General features: G+C 37.0%; 1 protein-coding gene across 3 annotated transcripts in view; it reads right to left on the bottom strand.

Moving 5' to 3' along the window:
• The window catches only part of LOC106060903 (cubilin-like), a 95,527-nt gene extending 82,622 nt beyond the window's left edge, over window positions 1–12,905 (bottom strand). The window contains exons 1-7 of one of the 3 annotated variants that reach the window (XM_056003693.1): window positions 12,851–12,905; window positions 11,315–11,424; window positions 8,028–8,154; window positions 6,663–6,892; window positions 5,131–5,268; window positions 2,623–2,760; window positions 1,904–2,030 (exon numbers count right to left, since the gene is read on the bottom strand). In XM_056003693.1, the coding sequence (XP_055859668.1) occupies window positions 1,904–2,030; window positions 2,623–2,760; window positions 5,131–5,268; window positions 6,663–6,892; window positions 8,028–8,154; window positions 11,315–11,408 (854 nt within the window). In that variant the 5' untranslated portion in view covers window positions 11,409–11,424; window positions 12,851–12,905. Of the gene's footprint in view, window positions 1–1,903; window positions 2,031–2,622; window positions 2,761–5,130; window positions 5,269–6,662; window positions 6,893–8,027; window positions 8,155–11,314; window positions 11,425–12,794 lie in introns of all 3 variants that reach the window. The other 2 variants (XM_056003694.1, XM_056003692.1) reach the window with 2 other exon arrangements.
• Window positions 12,906–17,246: the final 4,341 nt, after the last annotated feature.

The following is a 17,246-nucleotide window of genomic DNA, read 5'->3' as shown; positions in this document are numbered from 1 at the left end:
ACATGATGAAAGCTATCAGCGAGGCTTGGACCCTACAGACGTTCGTCCAGATGCTAAGCTCAGTGAGAGAAGCCCTGATGGTGATGATGAGAACCCAATGAAATCTGACGAAGCTGTTGAGGGACATTTGCAAGCTGAGAGATACCAGCCAGGTCCGGACCCAACAGACGTTGGTCCAGCTGCCAAGACTGGAGATGAAAGTCCTGATGGTGGTGAAGAAAATCCAAGGAAACATGACGTCGAAGTTGATGGACATTTCCACAATGAAAGTCATCGACAAGGTCTGAAACCAACAGGCGATACAGAGAGGAGAGAGAGAGGTCCTGATTGTGGTGAAGAAAGCCGAATGGAGCCTAAGGCCGAAGACGAGGGACCTTTGCACGAGGAGTGTTACCAACCTGCCCCACGAGCATGCCCTCTAGACAAGGCTGAAAATGATGACATGTCCCACAATTCCCTGTCCTGTGGATTTGAAGCTCATCCCAGTCCTTCTTCGCAAAGCCCTATGAAGTCACCTCTTTGGCCAACTATCTTGGTATCCACAGCCCTTACATCCTATACCTCTCCATGTGCCAAACGGCTGCCCTCAATACCGAACGACAAGAGAGCGACGCGACTACGACATCACTGCAGCCACATGAAGACCAACTGGCGGAGAAGAAGAAGAAGGCGACTTTTGCTGAGTACAACATGGATGACCATGCGATCACGAGGTCGATACAACCAGATGAAGGCTAACTGTATATATATTGTTACGAATCTCACTATCCAGGCTCTCTGCAAACTGCACCTTACATCACCAACTTAAAGAACTTGACAACTCAGGGCTCCAAAGCAACGTAACACTTTAATAGTTGAATAAATAACAGCCAATACTGTACAATTGGCAACACGTACACTGTACGAATATCTCTCCGATAACACCGTACCGCCGTATCAACTCTTGCACTGGCCTCTCCGTCTCGTTTCGGGCTTGCACTGGGTTCAACAGTTCAGGACTGACTTCACACACTAGGCTCGTTGAGTCGGACTCGATCACGGACCAAGATCAAGACGCCAGTCGTCTCAACTGTACTTGACAGTACTCCGCACTGAATCGCCGTAATGCTCCGTACAGAACCACACCGCTGTATTGTGCTGTAGTCGACCGGACTGTAGTGAACCGGGCTCTGAACCGTCTTGACTGCGTCACCTCCGCTCTTATATAGGGTCCCTACTGGCTTTTTCGAACCGGACAGAACGCCGCTAGACGTTTCTAGGTGGTCAGATGACTACAACTCTCGTGACGCTCCTGAGCTCTGTTGACGACGGCGATCCTTCCCGAACTGTCCTGTTGACTAGGCTGACCGTCACGGTTGACCGCTGGTCTAGCGCTGGCCTGGGGCTATTTGCGTCCGCTGACTACACACACACCACTACCCCTCTCTGTGCCACCACGAAGTTTATAACAATATATATATATATATATATCATGGGCGTAGCCGGGGGGGGGGGGTTCTTGGGGTTCAACCCCCCCCCCCCGAAATGAAATCCCCCCCCCCTGCGGGGGAGGGGGACGGAATAAGTGATTGATTTTTGCTTTCATTTTGTTTATTTTAGGTGAGATTTTAATACTAAATCATCACTTACCACAGCACAGCCGAGGGGGTTTTGGTTAGCTTGCAGGAAATATTGTAGAAGTTCTATTAGAATTTTGCTAGATGTAAAAGATCATGATACTTGATTGTTAGTAATACTTCTTTTGTTCAGCGATCTAAAAATGATGGACAGACCAAAAAATACTTATGGCTTTCCCCTTTTCTATCGCCGCTAAATATAGGTCAAAAGTTCGTTTGTTCCCTCTCACATGATTTATCAAGTTGGTATAAAAATATTAATATGAACATTTACGATGTCAGAATACCTTATGTAAAGTCGATTGTTGACACTGGCTATAATCCGCCATTCACATAAGACATTGTTTTCATAACCTAGAGGATAACCAGGACTTGTCAGACTACCAGAGGTCTCCCTTATCCTGGAATTGCAATCTATGGAACAAATGAGATTTAATACGAAGATCAACAGTCAAGCATTGAGATGTTCAAACTAGACCTAATTCAGTTCTACGTAGTTCAATGTGTCGTCTTTGGCATTGTTTAGTAAGTTGATTGTAAAAAATATACAATAGAGGCAACGCCCAACATGTAAATTAAGTTGACAGATGAAGGTCCAATGACTTCAAAAAAATGATTACGTCCTGCGATAAAAGGAAGAGAAGTGGTGTGGACTCTAGAGTAAAATGTGGAAAAATAGTAATAGATTGACGTCTGTCGATGGGCATTTTTGAAGTAAGCTTTATTTCTAGTTGAATAGTTCAATATTTTAATAGTAATTCACGTGTGTTTCTACATATATATCTTCATTTAACTTGAAAGCTGTGAATGTAGTTAGGCCTAATAAAAACTCAGTTCTGATGTGATTTTTTCTAGTTCTGTATTAAGAAATAAATACGCCTATAAAGATTTCGTTGACTAGATGTCTTGAGCTACGATCCCCCCAAAAAATTATCATTATTGGAGATTTTTATCTATTGCTGATAACTATAAATAGCTAGAATTTTGCTAAACATAATGAACATACCGTAATAGTTTAAACAGAAGACTCCACTGCTGTTGGACACTGTTCTCATAGTATTAGGACAAGAGCATTGCTCAGTCCATGGATTCGTATTAGTGACAGTGCAAAGATATCTACACGAACTGTTGATTTTGCATTTAGCTGTGGTTAAAAATAATTACATGTGTATGCCCAGCTAGTGATGAAGAAAAAAAGGAAAATGAAGCGAAAAACGTCAAAGACAAAAGAATATTATAAATGTATTATTTTATTGTTGGTCACCTTCAATTGGCTAAAATCGTAGAGGACGAGAAGCAATCGGAACTGGATCGCCCACACAGTATTTTCCTACCATCCTGGCAGGGAAAACAGGTGCCGATACAGTCCGGAGCACTAACAGATCCAGGAGGCGAGGGGGGCGTAGGGGGGGGGGGTCGGACGAATTTTAGTAAAGAGATCACACAATTTGTATACGAATTTATTAGTTATGTTAATAATTTATACTAATTATTTATATTTAATCCTACCTTTAGATCATTTCGCCCCCCCTCTAGTATGTTGGCCAATTTGGTGGATGGGGAGGTGGCAATCCAGTCCCCCCCCCAACCATAATTTTTCGAGTGTGGGGGAGGTCCATTTTATTTGTAGAAATCACAGCTTGTTAACGGAATCAATTAAATACGTATATAATTAAAACTTGTTATTGATATTTTAGAATTTTATAGGCGTTATTATAGGGTTATGGTTTGGAATAAAAAAGTCGCCCCCACCCACTCCAAAGTTCTGGATGCGCTAGTGGTCTGGAGTCAGCAGTCTTCAGATAAAGGCCATAAGCTACATGGACAGATGATTAGACCAGACCGAACGGTGGCAACTTAATCGTGCGGAACAGATCGTCCTAACCCAGGTTCGTGTCGGTCACGGTCCAATTGGTGTTTACTTCGAACGGTTTCGAGAACAATACGACACACGGTTTCGTCACTGCATTGAGGAAGATGATGAAACAGCACATTCTCTATGAATGTCGCGTTTTGCATGAAGGTCGATTGGGACATGAATATGAGATAGATCTGGGTCGTGTACGGCAACAAGGCGACATTAAATCTCACTGTCCGCTTTCTTTCAAGTGCTCTAAGCGAGTAATGTAAGCCTGATCTTTAACTAATGGGGTTTCTGATACGGAGTCAGCAGCATCCCTTTGGTTTAACCGCAAGACAGAGGAGGTTTCGCTTCATAGTTAATGAGCCCTCCTTTCCGAAACCTTCGAATTTAGACGCCCTATACTAACCTTTACCCCATCTCCTGTCCAGGGCCGGCCCTGGCAATTGTGGGTCGCTATGCAAAATGGATAGCCGGTGCCCAGTCTGGGTATGGATATGGATAATAAGTGAAAAGGATTTGGTATTAGAAAATAAGTTGGTATTTACATTTTATTCATCCTTTAATAAGAACAAAATCACGATCAAATTAGCTTGACTTATTGAGCCTTGCATGTAGGGAAGTCATATAATTAAATTTTAGTTTCCTACATAGATCACCCTCAATAGTAAGAATTACATAATTGTTAAATCTATCTTCGTGAATCGTTGACCTCAAGTAAATTCTTGATTTGTATTTCGGCGCAAAAAACTTTTTCACCAGATGCCAGAGTTACGGGTATTGCATAAAGCCTTTTTTATAATTCCGCTTAGGATTGTCGTTTCCCATATTTAATAACATCCCAAAATGACAATTTTGTCTATATTTCAGGAGATTTTTACGAGTATTCAGGAGATTTGAATATTAATAATTTCCGAAGATTTCCAGGACTTTTTAGTACATTTTGCATTTTCAGAAGATAGCTCCTGGAAATTCAGGAGGCCGCGGGAATATAAGTTATAATGGTCTAATTTAATAATTTACACCTAGACTTAGCGGGGCCTATAAAAGTGCGGGGCCCACTGCTGTTGCATAGGTTAAAGCAGCCTGCTCTTGACAGTGTTAACAGTTATATGGAAACATGTAAAGGTCAGTAGCTGGTCTGGTTCTCAGAGGCTATGTGAGTCTCCTTTGAAGCATTTTGTAAGTAGTTGTAGTACTTACATCTATTACAACTTCCTGCAATAACAACCTTACAAAATCTATTTCTTAAAAAGTAACGCAAAGATTTGTGTAACAGTCACGCACACCAATAGACCAATATTAATATACTTCGAAAGTCAACTACAATGTATTCAAAACTCTATGAAACAGTGTCACATGTATCAGGCACCTGTTGATTCTATGAGAATATGGTCACAATTATATCTGCATAATTCAAAAACGTTAAATATCACCCTTTAGTCTTTTTCTCCTGAAATCGTATATTTTTGTCTATGGTAATTAAACAATAATCAGCTTTTACACTCGCATGGCATTTGTGGTCGTGGACACAAGAATTGATTGTAATGCACGTTTTAAGGTCTACTATCAAAGCCCACTTAGAATAACCATTAAGTCAAAAACAAATAATGTATTTTCTATTAATGTGTAATTAAGCCTCTTCTTAGTCACCTATGTTGCAAGTAGCTGAGCTCCAGCCATCCTTACAGACACACGCCCCTGTCACAGAGTTGCAGACAATAGAGTTATTTCTGACACAGCTGCACATTTGATTACAGGTGTCTTGACCGTAGGTGAATGCAGGACATTCTGTGGTGAAAGAGAAACAAAAATTACAAAATAAAATAGTTATTTTAAAAAACTTTATGAAGCTAATTGCGGTCTAAAACTTTGCAATCTGCTTATGTCCTGGAATGTTTTAGTATTAAAATAAGTGTTATCAATGAGATAGCACTATTAAGTTTCTCTATTACAGTCCAGCTGATGATTTCTATATAAGACTTAACTGACACACATAAACATTGCTATTTCTAGAAAATCATTGTGGACTTTCATTAACGTTTTGAAGTAACGCCAATTTAAGTTAAACAGTTTCGTTCTTTCATATAGATACAATTAGGTACTTTTTATTTATTTGAAGGGCCCTTAGGCTGTGAGAGGGACATTAAACATTCACATGATCTAAGGAACATTTTTTAAAATTTTATTTGGGACATACATACATACATACACACACACACACACACACACGCGCACACACACACTACACATACACACACGCAAGGCTCCTTCTGTCTCCAGGTTTTTGCCTGTGTGCAAGCATGTCAATTGCTGCGCTTAGGGCCTTTGCGGAAGGCGTTTCGTCAAATGTATTCAAAACTGGAAGTGATGTGAAGTTGGACAAAGCGTTTGCGAGATGGGATTTTCAATCTGGTAGAATTCTGCATAGTGCATTTGCAGCGCATGATCACAGATGATTGAGCAGGGCACTCTTGCTGGTGAGAGTTTCAAAAGCTTTTCTCATGCCTTCGTATAGTTATCTGACGTTACCACAGTCCGCACAAGATTGAATTATTTCACAAAGGTCCTGCCAGTATTTTTTTTAGCACTGTCTCGCTTTTCATTGGGAATGGTTCCACCTAGTTCTAAGCGCTTGTAAGTTGCTTGGGGTGGGATTCCGTTTGTAGTTTAGCATGGCTACTCTCTTGTCTCTAGTGGCAGTTTCCATTTCTGTCAGACTTGCTTCAAATCAGTTCTCGTTTTTTTTTTTTTTTAATTTTGTTCCCAAAGACTAGTGATGATGTTTCGTCCATTGCATCAAGCGTTAACTTTCAACTTCTTTCTAACTCAGTCATATACATACATGCATACATGCATACAAACAAACATACATACATACACACACACACGTACATACATACATACACCCTACTTTGTGTTTTATATCATAGATTTTTTAATTTGGGAGAGGAAATCGGGATGAGATTTAAAAAAAAAATATTCCTCTTATTATTCATTAGTTATTAACATTAACATAATAGTTCTTACGAAACAGTCTTCAGCTTTGTAAAGTAGAATTGTCTTTTTTTTTTCAAAAATATTTCTTTTTTTTTTTCCTTGTAAGATTGATAATTTTTTTTGTTTCATTTAATCATTTAAAAAAAAAAAACGATACGTAAGCCCATAAGCCAACAAGTATTTACCTATTGCCGAGTAAGTTGCAATAAATCCTTGTCTAGTTCCTTCGTAGTCAGACTGGAAGACAACGGTAAGCTTGTTTCCTGTAGATCTTATTCTAACGTTGGAGACTTCTGCCTGACTCATGGCTCCACACAGCTGAGTGAGAGGTGAGGAGTTTTGTGTTTCTCCATCATACACTTGGACAGAATCATAGCATGAAGTGTTGAGCCCTTCCAAGTCTATCCGGTAAAACCTGCCAATAGTGAATGCGTTTGTTAATAATACATGTTTTACTTGTCTAAATAATCATAATATCCTTTCTACAAATACATTATTTGAGTCAAATATGATAGGTTCGATGTAATGTAATGACTGTGTGGCATTTTTACGCCTCAAGAGACGATCTTTTCCCTTTCCTGGAGGAAAGCCTGGGCGGTAAATTTGCGAATGCTGGGCTGCCCACACGTCAGCACACGCCTCTCTTCCATACTGACCAGATACAAAGGAATGGCAATCCATCACAATTTGGGGACATGTGGCTGCAGGAGTTTGCCAGAGAGCAGTAGTCTTATTACTGTCCCCCCGCCTACGGGGCTCCAGGACCGGATTTTCTGTTAGGGTTTACTCCCTTAGCCTTAGACCTTACAGTGACAAACACACACAAGGCAGTGAGGCTATTGGCCTATAGCTAGGGGTTTGGTTTGTGGGCAGCAGGACCAACGATTACGCATGTTATGCATATTTCAGTTAAACTAAGGAATTTTATATAGAGAGGTACGCCCCATCTGGGCAATAATAAAAAACAAAGAGTGTCATATCTTAGACTGATTTCTGTGGAGAGAGCTTGCAGCCCTTTGCGTCGAATAGCATGTGAAGGGCTTACATGTCTGTGTTTCTCAACATATGACAATAACAAAAATGTTACGTTTGCGACTCAACTGGTCAAAAACAATGGTTGGGGAGTGCTATAAATTCATTAGAGTTGTTCTGAGCTTCAGAAATTCTTTTTCCTGGCGTCTACAACGCATAATAAATTCAAAAAGAATAGAAGGGTTTGGAGTTGGGACATGCTGTTACTTAATTGTGAGAAACATTCGAGGCCGTCATTTTTATTTTTAAAAGTTGCATTTTGGAAAAGTGTATTTTCCCCACTTGTCTGTCCACCCAGCTTGAACATTTGTTGGGACAAAGTAAAGGAGGTATTTTTTTAGATTTTCTGGCCACTTTACTCACTCGTTAACCGCGTTAACATTGAAACAGATGATCTTTAAATCATCTGCCTCATAAATTGCAAGGTTAGTTGTTATATTCACTATGATATGCAACCTTATAATGTATTCAGCCTTCCTATTTATACCTTTATATCTAATGAACAGAATGATGCATACCTTAAGTCGACCACCTGTCCAACGTTTGCTGTTATGGTCCATCGACAATTAGAAGAGTTAGGGTAGTTGTTGGGATAGCCAGGCGATTTGATTATCCCATAAGTCGAATTTAGCTGACCACCGCAGTCTGACAATAGAATAATACATATAAAATACATATATTTTATGGTTATTCGATACTACGATTTTCTGTTTCAGTCTTTTTTTTTTTAATTTAAAACAAAGTAAGTTAAGATAAAATATTAGAAATACATTTCATACACAAATTTTGTAATAAACCTGGTAGCGACACAGATGGGGGTAGTAGTTAGTAGTGTGTGTAAACAGTCGACGCAAATCGAACCCAAGCCACCGGTAGACGGGCCGTCAACCGTAAAGAGTTGCGACGGTCAGCGAAGGATCTGTTGTGTGAATAGTGCTCAGGAGGGTCACAAAGGATGTGTTCATGTGATTAACCAGAAGGTCAGTGATGCTCCATCTAGTTCTAGAAGGCCATTAGGGACCCTATATAAAGAGCGGAGGTGTCACAGTCAAGACGGTTCACTACAGTCCGGTTTAATACGGTGTGGTTCTGTACGGCGCATTACGAAGGTTCAGTGCGAAGTACTGTCAAGTTCAGTCAAGACATTTCGCTAGTACAAGACGGCGTTTTGTTCTTGGTCTGCGATCAAGTCCAACACAACGAGCCTAGTGTGTGAAGTCAGTCCTGAACTGTTGAACCCAGTGCAAGCCCGGAACGAGACGGAGATGCTAGTGCAAGAGTTGATATATCGGTGTTACGTGTTGCAATTGTACAGTATTGGGTGTGATTAATTGGACATTAAACCATTAAGTTATTTTGGAGCCCTGAGTTTGTCAATTTTTTAAGTTAATCGTGTCGTGTGGTGCAGTTTGCAGAGAGAATCCATAAGGAAAGACAATATTAAGATTTTTCTAACGGAAAACTTCGACGCTGGCTTGGGAGTTTAAGTTTAAACAGTTTGTGAAAAATATTAGAAGAGCATAAAAATTACAAAGAATTAAAAGAATTTTCTATGACTTCATAATTCGATAAAATCAACTGCCTCACTGTGCATATCTTATGTCCTTTTTAGTAGGCGTCCCATGCATGTCATTGCTTTTTTCCATTGATATAGGCCACATATCTTAGTAATCAAGTCCTCGTACGAATGAAATTGAGCCTTAAAAAGAAAGATTTCGTCCTGTGCCGCTGTTACTTCCTTGATTCGATATTTATTGTATACTAAAGATATTCCAGACTGTTTCCATTTCTGCGACATAGTTGCTTACGCCTGCGCACGGCCCGACCAATTAGTCATTTTTGACTGCACCAAGGGTACATTTGACTTGACAGCTGTCTAAAGCCCGATGTCGTCAAGACTTTGACTTCTCTTTCGGAGCCGTATGTGTATGCGCTAATTGTATATATTATGATTTGTTCAAAGTTTTTTTTTCGCACTTTACCGCCTGAATTATCAGCGTCTTCCGTACCTCTAGTAGATCAAAAACTATGACCGGGTGGAAATATCGCCTCTCCCGTGGTAGCTCTTGAGAAAGCTATAATACTGTTTTTTTAAGGATTTTTTAGTCTTTCCCTAACCACCTATTCATTACCTGGGTGTCTGAGTGGGTAGCCTTTCTCAATCACTTTCTGTTTTCGGATAACGGCTTGTTCCCAACGCAGAGCCAGACAGGGTCTGCCATAATTTCGTAAGCGAATATTGGTTTTCTACAATATGCACCACAGATAAGCTATATAACTTGGTTGTTGTCAGAATCTAAGATTTCTAGAGTCGCTTGCGTAGCATAGACTTGTGCCAAGGGCTTGTATTCTAAGATCTCAACGAATCAATAAAGCAGTTTCCACCACAAGAACAAGAAGTGGATTCATGAGTAGAGTGACATACTCGTGACATTTCTCGCAGAAGCTCTATAAGGCTTACAATCCTGACACCGAGTTTGGACGTACCAGTTTCCTGAATCATCACCGCATCGATCGATTTCTTTATCAGTGCTTCAATTTCAGACAGCTTAAGCTGAAGCGTCAAGTTGAATTACGCTGAGCTGCCCATGGGAACCATTATCATGCTTAATCTGGGATGCACTAGTTCCCTTACATTATTTCGTGTTGCGAAATTTCGGGTGAGGGTCACAACTACTTCGTATGTGATTCAAACTGGTCTTCTGTGGTTGGCTGATCTCGGTTTTTGACTGGGCTTTGCCACCTGTCAAGTTTAAGTTCTTGTGGCAGTTTGATAAACTTCTTTCTACGTTGGTAATAATTTTTTGCCTACAATGAACGGAGCCTATCCTTTGAAAGCTCTCATCCTTTCATGCCAATCTGACTTATGAAGATCATTAAAGGACAAAAAAAACCCATCATACTACATGGAGATAACATGCTCGATACGGAACATTTGATTTATCTGGGAAATAGGTTAGCAAAGACAGTAGAACTGAGGACGAAATCCCATTAACATAGCTAGGTTCGCCTTTATTACTCTTCAAACGATCTGGCGCTCCGGAACACTGTTTTCACAGAATAAGATCCTCATCTTTAACACAAACTTATGTGTTGGTTCTTCTATACTTTTGCGAGATATGGAGAGTAAAGAACAAAATATCGATTAAACACTAGACCTCCGCAAACAGTTGCCTACGCTGGAAATTTGGAATTATTAGGCCCAAAAAGATACCAACTGTAAACTTGTGGGAAAGAAACAATTCGAAGCCCATAACCCTGGATAATAAAAAGCGAAAGGAGCTGGAAGAGATGAACCTGCAAAACAAAAGTAGAAATGTTGAAAGGCAGAAATGTGATTGGAATGAATCCACAAAGAAAGAGGAAAGTGGGCAGACCCAAGCAAACCTGGAAGATGTCGGTTAACAGCGAAGCTGAGGATACTGGAATAACGTGGAAGCAGATGCAGAAAGCTGCTCAGAACCGAGTTAGGTGTTTAAGTGTGGTTGAGTTTCTATGCTCCCTTGGGGGGGGGGGGGTACAGAGAAAATGTCGAATGTCAGCCATGTTTTAGCTAGATCCAGTTCTGGTTGCATATTAGTCTTTGATGTTTCACCAGTTGAGACCTATCTACCTACGTAAACAAACTCGTGCTCTGTCGAGAGTTCTTCCGAAGACAGACCTCGATGGCATAAAGAGAATTTCGAAAAACACTTTACTATCAATATTACTCAAATATAGGCCTACTCACGCCACACACAAAAACCACACACGAACACCACACATAAAACACACCCATAAACAAATCGCTATGAGACAAACTGACCTGCTGTCGCCGACGTCGTTTGAGCCAAGGCATATGTTGTCCATGTTATAAAGATGAAAGTGGACATCCATGTCCACAGCTTGGATCGATTCATACTGTGATCTATATCTCTACCCAAATAAATAAATATTATTAAGTAATTTTATTCAACCTGATTTACATTACAAGTTTAAGAAAATAATATCAAAATTGTAGTAAAAGATGCCAACAAATAACGGAATAGTTTGTTAAACCACTTTATTGGATGATATTACTTTAAAAGTAAAACTATTTTTGCATATATCTTGGACAATGGATAAATATGAAATATAAATATATAATATAAAATGTGAAACCTCATAACATAAAAATATTTTTAGTTCTGCTATAAGAATATTGGTTGCGAAACATTTTAGCCATGTTAAGCATTGAAAGTATAATTTAGACCACTTTTTCCCAATCTGTTTTCCGCGGAACCGTGGTGTTCCGCAAGTCCTGAACAAGTGTTCCGTGAGCTACCGAAATAACTAACTAGTAGACCACTATGTGAAATAATATCTCTAAGAAAAAAGCAAAAGAGATAAAGGCACCGTTAACAAAGACAGACACAAAAACTCGTTTGTCCCCCGAGCGATCGGGTCATTAAATAAAATTCAACCATCTGATATTAACATTTCATATGCAAATTATGACTGAATCTAGTGTGAATGTATATTTTATATTTTTATAATGTTTTATTTGGTGTAATGCACAAATTGTAAGACAAATTTCCTTATGGATAATAAAGGTTATTATTATTATTATTATTATTAAATGCTAAGTGTTCCGGTAAGAAAAAAAGTTTATAGAAAGTGATTTAGACGATTATAGTTTTGTTAGTTTCTAAAATCAACTAGATCTATTTTTTAAATTGCGCGGACGCATGATAAATCTCTCTAATTTGAAGATGGAGAAAAAAATCAAAATTTTAAAGTTGTTTTTTTCTTTCCTCATACTTTGTATAACAAACCATTTTTCACTTTTTCACATCTAGTGATCAATATTGCAAAACCGGTGCTTTCTTCCTTTATTTTTCAAAAATACATTTAAATAAATACTAAATAGAATAAACAAATAGCAGAAAATATAACTTTGTTTAATTATTTTCTTTTGTGAACAATAAAAAAATCATTTCTTATATTGACTTTATAAAAACAAAATTATATTTCCCATTTTTTCTTGATATTCAAAATAGCCTTACAACGTTTGTATGTTTGAGCACAAAACTATATAAGTGTGAAAGTGAATGCTTTAAAGATCATCTCACAGATATAAAATTTAGTACCGAAAAAACGTTATAGAGTGTATGGAATACGTGTTATTCGGGCGGAAAAGTATAAAATTTATTGGTATATTTTTTTAAAGGTAGCCTAGTAGAACATAGAAAATATTAATAACATATAAATAAAAAATACTAGCAATATTTATTAAGGCATAAAGTAACATAATGCTATCATCCTACAAACTTAGTAAGGCATATAAAACTGCACAAGAAAAATAACATATATAGATGTCTACGTTATTATTCGCTACACCAGACGATCTAAATAGATCTACGAGGCTAAGGTCTGTGTCCAGAATATTCCAAAAAGTTTCTGAGATCCAACTTATATACGCAGGTTTTAACGTTTATCTTCCTGGTTATTTTCAATGGAGACATCATTATCTGCCCTAAAGACCACATGATTTGAAAGGGGAACTTAATACAAGTTGAAGTGTGATGTTTCTATGTAAAACTTGGTTGAAAACGTTTTTGTTTTTGTTTTTTTGGGCAAAAGTGAAAAAAAAATGTCAACGTGATGCTACAGTATAAAATGATCCCCCTGTTGAAAGCAGATGTTCTTCTCTGACTGTGTTTAAAGATATTTAGTGAAGCTCAACCAACACTGGCTACAGTAATATCCAGGAAGTGTGTGTGGGTGTTTGCATATTTTCATTCAAAGGATTGAAAACAAGCAATAAGAAAAAGAAAGTTGTTTTTTTAAATCATTTCCTTTTTTATAATGATAGTCTGTGACATTCAGAAAATATTCATTTCTTGCAAAGCTTTATGATTGCAAAGACTCTTCAAGGATCTTTGCAAAATCATTTTTCTAGAAACTGCACCAACACGCCATCTTACATTTACAGATTTTATAACATTTTTGGATATTACACTTACATCAGACGATGCGCATTCTAATCATCTACAAGCAGTGTTGCCTACAAGTATTTTTGAACGCAAATGGACACGAAAATACGCAAATACGTTTTATCATCTGAAAATACGCATTTCTCCCTCTAAAGCAGAAAAAAGAATTAATTAAAAAAACAGTTCTTGCTAATCATATATATATATAGATTGGTGCGTCAATGCCTAGAAATAGACTATTCCTATTAGATCTACCACGAGATAGATCTAGATCTAGTATCTCTTTTTTTTTTCGCGCTCGCTGACGCGCGAAGATTTAAATATTTAAGATTTAAATATTTACTAGGTTTAAATCTTACTGATCTAAATAAAGTTGAGTTCCTTTCAATGTGTCAGCTTATACGAAGTCTTCAAACTAATTGGGAATTAGTTGATTGATTAGTTCCAATTCCTCTAGACTGGATCTAGAACCAGAGATAATAAATGAAAAACTGTCATGGAATCCCCATATTGATGAAACTATCAAAAAATCAAACAAAGCATTAAGGTTTATTTAAAAAAAATTCTATAAATCAAATAGGAACATAAAACTAAAATGTTATTTAACCTTGGTTAGGACAATAATAGAATATGCATCCTCCGTTTGGGACCACTCAACTCAAGAAAACATTAAGAAACTGGAACAGACACAAAATAGAGCAGTGAGATTCATAACAAACGAATATTCACATTTGACTAGAGTAACACCTTTATTAAAATCACTAAATTTAGAAGGCCTTCAGGATAGAAGACTCAAAAGTAAAGTTGCAATTATACATAAAACACTGAACCATAATCTTCAAATACAAAAACAAAATTTAATAAAATACTCTGAAAGACACAAAGATAAAGGCAGATCCCTCGTCCCATATGCTATGACAAATTTGTACAAATGTTCCTTCTTCCCTAGTGCTATTAGAGCATGTAATGGGTTGTCTGAGCTAGCCAGGAAAACCAGTGACTTGGCAGAATTTAAGTAATTGGTTAATATGCATGACTAAATGCATGACGCGTAGGACGTAATCTTCTTTCTTGAAGTAACGTCTGTATTATAAGATAAGATATGTCAGGCACCTATAATAGAATGTACGTATATCTAGATTTAGAATTGAGATCTAGATCTAGATCTAATTGTGTAATCTAAAACTAGATCTACATTCTAGCTCTCGATATGACCAGGTGTGTAATAGACTTAGATTTAGACGAGTGGCTAGATGTAACAATCAATGTAGACTGTAGGTTTAGCTTCCATTCTAGCAGAACAGGTACCTCAAAAACTCAAAGCTCTAGATATCTGTAACAAGATCTAGATCTAAAATTAAAATCTACCCAAAAGAAACAGGTAAAGATATATTCAAAGCATTATCGAATACCAAGAGTGGAGTACGGTAAATCCTGCTAAAGTCATGTGACTTAATGTTTCAAAAATCTTTTTATTAAAGAAAAGATGTAAGACAAATATATTTTCAAGTTATTTTTAATGTCAAACAAAAAAATGTAACGGTCAAACCAGAATGTTTCCTGTCTAGCCAACTATCTAGTGACTTTTTTTTCTAAAGATATACATTAGCTTAAACGTTTCTAGAAAACATTGTATGATCCATTTCTAAAAATACACTTCCAGCTTTTACCTATCAAGCTATGTATGTGGATTGAAAAATATATTTGTTATTTCACAATATTTGCCCTATATATTTACATTCTATTAGGAACTTATGTATTTTTTGTTAATGTTTTTGCATTATGGTCAATACAATTCTGTCCTCGATGCATCTCTTTTATCAATGTTAAAATACGATAACACTTAGATTTTCTGTTATTTTACAAACTCAGAGGTGGACCCAACCACATACTTGTCTTGTTCAAGTCTTTTTTTTTTTTTTTTTTTTTTTGATTTCCTAAGGTTTGTTTGTTATTTTCACTTGAAAATAAACTAAACAGCCTATTATTGATAATGAGACTTCTAGGCCTTTTGTTAAGAAAACTAAAATACATAATCAATTTTAAAAAGAAAACATTTCAGAAAATAACAGAAATATCTCGCCTCCAGATTTTTCAAAATCTTAAATATCATAATATCGGATTTTCAATATCTTTTCTAGTTCTTTGTGAGCTAAGCGGGACGAACGGTAGGGCGGACAGAGCTGTAAAAAATAATACCGGCTTTTCCCCTTTTGGGGGCCGCTAGAAACGAAAGAAAAAAGTCCCTTGGGTAACCTTGGATTAGCAGGATCTTCCTTGTTTATTGATGTTTTTATATCAAATGAAATAATATTTTGACAAATTTTACCTTCCTGGTTTGTTATTCTTATTTTACAGCAATTTATTTTATATAACCTTTTATATAACCTATTTTAATATAACCTCCCTAGACCCCTACCAATCAGTAATAGTTGTAAAAGACTCTTAAAGACAGGCTTTAAAAGAAACACCAGTTCCTAAACAAATGCAGGGTATCTCAATTTTGCGTGCAACTAAACCTTTTGCAAAATATTTTGTTTCTTAATATTAGTGATGATTGTACCTAGTGTGATCATTATACATGTAGCGTGTATGAAAACTTCCCCTAAAGTTGAACAGAAATTTTAAACCATTTTTAGCGGCCCTTCAAAGGGAAAAGACGCATTAGTTTTGTGTGAAATGTCTGTCCGTCCCGTTTAGATCTCGTAAACTTGAAACGATAGTAAAAATCCGAAATCCTAATATTTTAGACCATTCAGGCTTCTGATGCGACGTCTACTTTCTGGACCGCTGGGGCACCACACAAGATTATTAAAAAGCCGTTTTCGAAATAAAATGTATATACTTACATACATACATACAGGAATTGCTCGCTTAAGAGTATCCTATACTCTTAAGCGAGCAATTCTTGTATGTATGTATGTATATATATATATATATATATATATATATATATATATATATATATATATATATGTACATATATATATATATCCTGTGTGTGCTCTTATGCGAGCAATTCTTGTATATATATTTATATATATATTTTTTTTTATTTCGAAAACGGTCTAACGATTTTCTTTAAAATTTCACGGTATGTTCATAATAGTGAGAAAAAAATTCTCAACTCATTGGCCACTTCGGAAAAACTCGAGGTCGACCGTTATATCGGTTTGAAAATAGCTCATTATCGAAAAATTAATTTTGGCTAGAATGTTTTATGAATGAAATTTTCTATATGACGTCAATGGGAAACAAACTTGACACCGCTTACGTCATTAGGCTCACAGCAGTACACTAAGACATTTCTTTGCAAACAAGAACAAGTTTTAATGAATCAATTGGCCTAATTAAACATTTGCGCACTCTTATTGTAGATTGATCTAATATGAAATTATGTCGATGTATGATTAGTTATTGTGTTTTAAAGGCTTTATAAATTGTTTACACTTTAATTGCGTAGACCCGTAGGTAACTTTTACTTTGTTGTTATTTTGCTGGTGATTTATTGCAATGCGTTCAAACTTCGAAGTCTATTGTCCTATACCAAAATACAGGAAATGGTGATAACACAGCTTCTCTACTCCTTTCTTGCACACACTGAACATTATACCCAGGGCCGCCCCTAATATTTGCGGGGCCCTATGTGAAATAAATTGCGCGCGGCTCAGTCAGGGTAGGGATAAGGATAATAAGTGAAATCTAAAATTTTGTATTAGAAGATAAATTCGTCTTTGCATTACATTTTTTACTAAATGAAATCTTTTTTTTTTATATATCGTG

This window comes from Biomphalaria glabrata, chromosome 11, assembly GCF_947242115.1.
Source record: "Biomphalaria glabrata chromosome 11, xgBioGlab47.1, whole genome shotgun sequence".
Lineage (NCBI taxonomy): Eukaryota > Metazoa > Mollusca > Gastropoda > Planorbidae > Biomphalaria > Biomphalaria glabrata.
This window is presented reverse-complemented; position numbering and strand designations above follow the sequence as displayed.